Here is an 8,080-nt window from a genome sequence, read left to right on the forward strand (position 1 = left end):
AACATCTGGGCGGCAGATCAAAATGTTTCATTTACTCAGAGTGGTGTCACCGAAGCGTGCTACCTTTCCCTTTTTTGTTCCTTCAATTTCAATATCCAGGTGAAGTCTCAATTGGACTGGTCCCATGGAAGATATCCACATAGTAAACTAGTTAAGTTTAATATTCTAAATGAATTGACCTTTGAAAGTTTCAGGGTCAAAGGTCACAACTTTTAATACTCGCAAATTTTCTCATTTATCAAGGGGCCTTATAAGTTAACGAATTGTTTTGATGAAAACATAATTTTTTATGATATTCCGACTTCAATTATCATTGCCTCTAGAGTTCAGCACAGGTCAATTCTAAATTGCATCCGATTTTTAAAATGAAACCTAGATGATAAAATATAACAGTGATGAAAGTTTACGCTTTAATCATATTCTTAGTGTTATGATCAGACCAGTATTTGTACTACTACGATTAATCATATTTGATCACTTTTGATGCCAATAAGACGCTTTTCCACCACTTGGATTTTTCTGGACTTTTAATATATCATTTTGGAGACTTCATGGAGATGCAATGTGTTGAAAGGAATAGTATTACAATTTTTACACATTGAGGCCTGTTTATCATATATGCTTAGCGTCAATATTCCAAAATGTTAAGGCCATTGACCCTTTCTAGCTCTCCAGTTTTCAAAGTTCAAAGTTTATAACCCACCAAATTATTTTTAAAATACCAGCCAATACCTCGGAAGTCAATATTGAATAATTTTGTTTTCATTATTACTATTTTTATCATGAGCTAATGATGCAAAACATTTTTTTTTAAAATATATTTTGAGGTCATTGACCTTAAGGTATTTGACATCTAGAGATCAGCAGAGGTCAAATCGGACTTCCATTCATTTTTTTAAATGAAGCATATGGTAAGATATAACACTGATGAAAGTTCAATGCTTCAATAATAATTTTTAAAAGTGCTATGATCAGACCAGTGCTTGTACTAATAATCATAAAAAGTTTTCATGATGGTCGCCATTTTGGATTTATGCAAATTAGACGTCTTTCCACTACATGGATTTTTCTGGACTTTTAGTATGTCATTTTGGCAATTTCATGGAAATACATCGTGCTCAAATAATTGCAATTTTTACACTAGAAGCCTGTTCATAAATCGGAGATGCTACTTGTCAATATTCTAAGATGTTAAGGTCATTGACCTTTTCCAGCTCTCCAAGGTCAAAGGTCAAGATTTATGACCCACCAAATTCTTTCTAAAGTATCAAGATACCTTGAAAGTCAATATTGAATCATTTGTTTTCATTATAACCATATTTATTATTTACTAATGATGCAAAACATCAATTTGCTGATATTTAGAGGTCATTGACCTCTAGAGGTCAGCGGAGGTCAAATATGACTTTCTTCTGATTTCAAAATGAAGCCTATGGTAAGATATAACACTGGTAAAAGTTTCATGCTTTTATCATAATTTTTGAAAGTGCTATGATCAGAACAATGTTTGTACTACTATCAATAACCATCAAAAATTCTTACGGTAGCCGCCATTTTGGATTTATGCAAATTAGACATCTTTCCACTACATGGATTTTTCTGGACTTTTAGTATGTCATTTTGGTAAATTCATGGAAATGCATCGTGCTCAAATTAATTGTATTGCAATTTTTACACTAGAAGCTTGTTCATAAATCCGAGATGCTACTTGTCAATATTCTAAGATGTTAAGGTCATTGACCTTTTCCAGCTCTCCAGGGTCAAAGGTCAAGACTTAAAACCCACCAAATTCTTTCTAAAATATCAAGATACCTTGAAAGTCAATATTGAATCATTTTGTTTTCATTATAACCATATTTATTATTTATTAATGATGCAAAGCATCAATTTTCTTATATTTAGAGGTCATTGACCTTAAGGTCATTGACCTCTAGAGGTCAGCGGAGGTTAAATGCGACTTGTATTCTGATTTTAAAATTAAGCCTATGGTAATATATAACATTGGTAAAAGTTTCATGCTTTTATCATAATTTTTGAAAGTGCTATGATCAGAACAATGTTTGTACTACTATCAATAATCATCAAAAATTCTTACGGTAGCCGCCATTTTGGATTTATGCAAATTAGACATCTTTCCACTAAATGGATTTTTCTGGACTTTTAGTATGTCATTTTGGGGACTTCATGGAAATGCATTGCGTTGAAAAAAATTATATTGCAATTTGTTTGCGGTCAAACCTTATTTTTCCTGGACTATATGGATGCATTTTAATGATTATGTATTTATTATGTTTTATGTATTATGTTTTATGTATTACGTACTATGTGCGCTTATGAATATTATTTTGGGCCATCCAAACAAGCCTGATGAGCTTTCATTTGGTCCACCACTATTTTAAAATGAACTTGTATATTGCTTTGTATATATTTTAATTTTGTGGAAATAAATGAAATGAAAAAAAAAAAAAAAAAAAAAAATGTTAGTTTTGGTTTAACTTGCTCTCATGCGTTTCTTTCTTTCTTCTTGCATCAATAATGTGATCTCACTTGGTACAAATGATCCTTGCATGGGTAATTAATACTACATGTCATAGGCGGCGGAAGAGGGGGGACGTGCCCCCCTAAATTTTAGGTGGGGGACGATTTTTTTAACCTTTTTTTTTTTTTTTTTTTGCTTGTCAATTTTTTTTCCTGCGTCCCTCCTATAATCTGTGGTTGATAACCTTTTTTTTTTTTTTGCTTGTCAAAAAAAAGTGTGGTGGTCCCCCCTAAAAATTTTTGGCTTCCGCCGCCAATGCTACATGTGTGTGTTCATAAGGATTCTGGATAATGTCTTGTTTCAAGTTGTTCTCATTTCTTTATTTCTGCATCATGAAAATAATCAAGTTTTGACAAGAAAACAAATTCCATAAAAAATACTCTAAAAATGCTATCAGTATTGTGCAAAGCTTTCAAATCCAAAATATGCATCGCATTACTCTCATTGCGTCATACAGTATATATTTTGGAATTCGTATGATCTATGGTAGACTATATTTGGGTATACTGCCATAACTCTATTGCTTTAAAGGGGAATTGATTCCCTGACAAAAAGTAGGTTTTGAAAAATAACTCCAGAAAATTAGAGGAAAAAGCTTGATGAAAATTTGATAGCAATTGAAACGCCTCAGTCCACTGCATTACACGATTCGATATAGCAACAGTGCTGACTTTGAAAACAGCTATTGAATGATTATTCACCAAAGAAAACATCTATATGATAAAATATTATTTCCATTGACCCAAAATGACCTTTGACCATGGTCATGTGACCTAAGATGTGTGCAAAACAATCATTTATATATACTTGATTACCCTTATATGTCTATGCTATAGATGATCCATAAAATTTCTAAGTTTATGGATTGCATAAAATTCGTAGCGAATTCTCAAATTAATAGACTCTTTATATTACAAACAAGTGGAACGCCTCTGGCAGTCTCGCCTGCATTACGCAATTTAATATAGCAGCAGTGCTAACGTTGAAAACTACTATAAAATAATCATTCACAAAAACATCATTCATATAATGACATAATACCACGTTCATTGACCACAAATGACATTTGAACGGAGACTTAAGACTGTCAACTACACCCATGTCCACATTTCATTCACTCTATCCATAAACTTTCAAAGTTATGATGGCACTTCAACAATTACCCCAACATGGCCTAAGTTTATTGACCTTAACTTACCTTTGACTTGGTTTTGTGACCTGAAACTCACAGGGGATGTTCAGTGATGCTTGATTACTCTTACATCCCAAGTTTTATGAACTAGATCCATAAACTTTCAGAGTTAGGATGGTAATTCAACAAACACCCCCAACACGGCCAAAGTTCATTGACCTTTAATGACCTTTGACCATGGTCATGTGACCTGAAACTCGTACAGGATGTTCAGTGATACTTGATTACTCTTATGTCCTAGTTTTATGAACTAGATCCATAAACTTTCAGAGTTAGGATGGTAATTTAACAAATACCCCCAACACGGCAAAAGTTCATTGACCTAGTGACCATTGACCATGGTCATGTGACCTGAAACTCTCACAGGATATTCAGTGGTACTTGATTAACCTAATGTCCAAGTTTCATAAACTAGATCCATAAATTTTCAAAGTTATGGTAATTCAACCAATACCCCCAACTTGGCCAAAGTTCATTGACCCTAAATGACCTTTGACCTTGGTCATGTGACCTGAAACTCAAGCAGGATGTTCACTAATACTTGATTAACCTTATGCCTAAGTTTCATAAACTAGGTCCACATACTTTCTAAGTTATGATGTCATTTCAAAAACTTAACCTTCGGTTAAGATTTTGAAAATAATTTTCCCAACATGGTCTAAGTTCATTGACCCTAAATGACCTTTGACCTTGGTCATGTGACCTGAAACTCAAACAGGATGTTTAATAATACTTGATTAACCTTATGTCCAAGTTTCATGAACTAGGTTTATATACTTTTTAAGTTATGATGTCATTTCAAAAACTTAACCTTAGGTTAAGATTTGATGTTGACGCCGCCGCCGCCGCCGTCGCCGTCGGAAAAGCGGCGCCTATAGTCTCGCTCTGCTATGCAGGCGAGACAAAAAGAGTGATTCCTGTTATTAGTAATGCAGAATTCAGGGCACAAATATTCTGTTTTTTAGAAATAAAGTCTTGAAGGTTAAAGATCTTTTCAACTCGGACAGTTAATGTACAAGTTTATCAATAAACAATTACCATTACCATTTAATGATGTTTGTAAAAAATGATACGATCCATATAAGCACTTCACTCGCCAGGCGAGTTCCTTTCATTTACCTCTGAAGAGAACATCGTTTGCACAGAAGACATTTGTTTTTACTGGTCCAAAATGTGGAATTCTGTTTCAAAGGATATTATGCAATGTAATTCAATACAAAATTTCAAAGGGAAACTTAAAAAATATCTTCTGAATTCATATACATTATCGCTTTTCCCAAAGTAATGTTATTCAGAACTAAATATGTAAACGTGTTTATAAATTTCTCTTTGTATATATGCTTAATCGTTTTATGATTTTTGTATACTGAATCATTTATTCATTTATTTTTTATTCATTATATTTTTTGTTTTGTTTATTTCTTTATTTTATTTTTAATTCATAAAATGTACTTATAAAAGGGGGCCTTCACCCTACAAGCTCTGCAGTTGGTCTCCTTCACTTTCGTTTTTATGGTATTATTGTATTACAAAAAAATTATTTAAATGTCATATTTTGTAAATATGTATGTTGCACTATCACTGTAAGTCTAAAAAGATTGAAAGAGGAAATACATGTAGATGAATTGAAATTGAAGTTATGATGCCAATTCAACAAATACCCACAACACGGCCAAAGTTCAATGATCTGAATGACCTTTGACCTTGCCTTAGTCATTGTTTCAAGTTATATTATCAGTCAGAATCAAACAGAATTACACAGCTTCTGTATATAGTCGAGAGAGTAGCATTTAATAAGTAAACGTTTGTAGCGCCCTCTTTTGGCAGGATCATTACATGCTCCTCAAATCTCATAAACATGCAGATATTGTAACATCCTCCCTTCTTTGAGCTTTGTGCTAGAGAGAATGTATATAATTGAAAAGAATCAATAATAAACCAAACAATTAAATGTATGTAAATATTTCCAAAATATAAAACCAAAATACCAGTTTATGAGACTTTCACATTTTTGAAGTTGCACAAAAAATATACTTGCAAAAAAGAATAATTGAGTTAAAAACAGTTCTTCCAGTTGCAAACAAAATGTTTTAAAAGTCCAGGTTAAATTGTCCAGGTTGATTTCACAAAATAAAAAGTCCAGATAGATGAGTTGATAAATGAGTTGGTTGTTGCTTCAGTTCTGACTTCAAAATTTGCTTGAGTTAAAAAAAAAAGCAAAAAAACTTGTTTAAAGAAATGTTAGTGTTCAGTTTATTTATTTCAGCATTCACTTTCTTTCCTTCTTCGGTTTAAATGTTCAAAACGTAACAAAATCCCTCATCTTAAGCGGTTCGCGTCGCTGACGTCTAGATCGTCTTAGGGAAGCTGGGTTGGTTGGTTCCGTTTCTGAGGTATTCAAGTTTGGATCACGCGACTTCTCCGGACTGTTAATATCCGCGTTCTGGGATATCTGGGTCCTGGTATAGGACGTATGGCGCTCAGTAGTTGGTACATCAGGTTGAGGATTACCATCAGAACGTCTCCAGTTGAAAAGAGCAGGACCAGTGTCATGTACATCTTGTGGTTCAGATGTGGCTCTGAGGTGTTCTCTGTTCCTTCTGAGAACCTGGCCCTCACAGCGAACTTCATAGGAACGGTCATCCAGTTTCTTAAGGATAACTGCTTTCTTCCACTTCTTGTTATTGTTGAATGGCTTGACTCTTACGACTGCTCCTGGTGAGAGATCTTTCAACTTTCTTGTATCTCTGTTGAAATACTTTGCTTGACGTTTCTGGCTTTCTTTCAGTCTCTCAAGATCAGCCTGTGGGTTGCGATCAGGTGCAAGCAACCGAGTCGAAGTGGGGAGGAGAGTACGAGTCCGACGACCCATGAATCTTTGGACTGGACTACTCTGGATACCTTGTGTAGGGGTGTTGCGAATGTTGAGTAAGGCTAGATCAACATCATCTCCAGTATCCTTGCATCTTGTAAGTAGTCTTTTTGCAGTCTTGACAGCAGACTCTGCTTTGCCATTAGCTTTGCTGTTGTATGGAGAGATGGTATTATGCTGAACTCCAAGCTTTTTGGCAAATTCAGCAAATTCGTTAGAGGAGAAAGGAGGACCATTGTCAGATACGATGATTTCAGGTACTCCATATCTCCCAAACTGGTGTTTCAGTTTCTTGATGACTGCAGGGGCAGTTGTCCTCTGTAGTTTTTCTATCTCAAAGTAGTTTGAGTAGTAACAGATCATGATCAAATATGTGTCATTACTATGATGGAAAAGATCCAGTCCTATTTTAGCCCATGGTCTGTCTATAATATGGTGCGACATCAGAGGCTGGGCAGGCTGTGAGCTGGAGTTTTCTTGGCATGTGGCACATGTTTAAATAAATTCCTTGATTTCTTTACTCATGCCCGGCCAGTAGAGATGATCACGAGCTCTCCTCAAAGTTGACTCGACACCATTGTGACCACGATGTAACTCCTCTTTCATTTTGTGCCTGACTTGTTTTGGGACTACAAGCCGTTCACCCTTGAAGATTAGATCATCACTGACAGAAAGTTCATCTCTGAAACCAAAGTATGGGGTGAGTGACTGAGGAAGTTGTGACTTGTGGTCTGGCCACCCTTCAAGAATGGTGTCTTTGAGTTGGCAGAGAGTAGGGTCATTGGCAGTCTGTCTTTTTATCTCTGCTATCTTGTCATCAGGGAGTGCCAAGTGGTTAACAGCATTCACCACTTCTAGATCATGTTGTCCACTCTCATAGGGAAGAGAAGCACGGCTAAGAGCATCAGCCAGGACGTTGTCCTTGCCCTTGAGATATCTCACTTGTATGTCATATGCAAGAGCTCGTAGCAGTAACCCTTGCAGACGCTTTGGAGCTCTATCCAGGTGTTTCTTGCAGATGCTTTCAAGAGGTTTGTGGTCAGTGAACACAGCTATTTCACGGCCATAGGTGTATTGATTCCATTTCTCCAGTGCAAATACTATACCAAGCATTTCTTTCTCAATGACAGAGTATCTGGATTCGGCATCACTCAGCATTCTGCTAGCATAGGCTATCGGTCTTCCATCTTGTAGCATAACCGCACCTACGCCTGTGGAGCTGGCATCAGTCTGAATTTCTAGCGGTTTGCTATGATCGTAGAAGGCCAACACAGGTGCTTGCACTAGCATCTCTTTCAACACCTTGAAAGCTTTGTCGTGGTTGGAGTCCCAAGTCCACGCTGAGTTGTTATGCGTCAAGTCATTGAGAGGTTTCATCACATCTGATAACTTAGGTAGGTATCTGGATAGGTAGTTTACCATGCCACGCAAGCGATGGATGTCATCTTTACAAGAAGGATCAGTCATGTTCAGGATA

The 8,080-nt window shown here is 35.8% G+C and overlaps 1 protein-coding gene across 1 annotated transcript; it reads right to left on the reverse strand.

Annotated features, from left to right (window-relative positions):
- Nucleotides 1-6,030: 6,030 nt before the first annotated feature.
- LOC135154493 (uncharacterized protein K02A2.6-like) lies at nt 6,031-6,966 on the reverse strand. Its single transcript, XM_064100699.1, has one exon. It carries the CDS (start codon nt 6,964-6,966, stop codon nt 6,031-6,033), a length of 936 nt encoding a protein of 311 aa, XP_063956769.1.
- Between the last annotated feature and the right edge of the window lie 1,114 nt (nt 6,967-8,080).

Source organism: Lytechinus pictus, chromosome 6 (genome assembly GCF_037042905.1).
Source record: "Lytechinus pictus isolate F3 Inbred chromosome 6, Lp3.0, whole genome shotgun sequence".
Taxonomy (NCBI): Eukaryota; Metazoa; Echinodermata; class Echinoidea; order Temnopleuroida; family Toxopneustidae; genus Lytechinus; species Lytechinus pictus.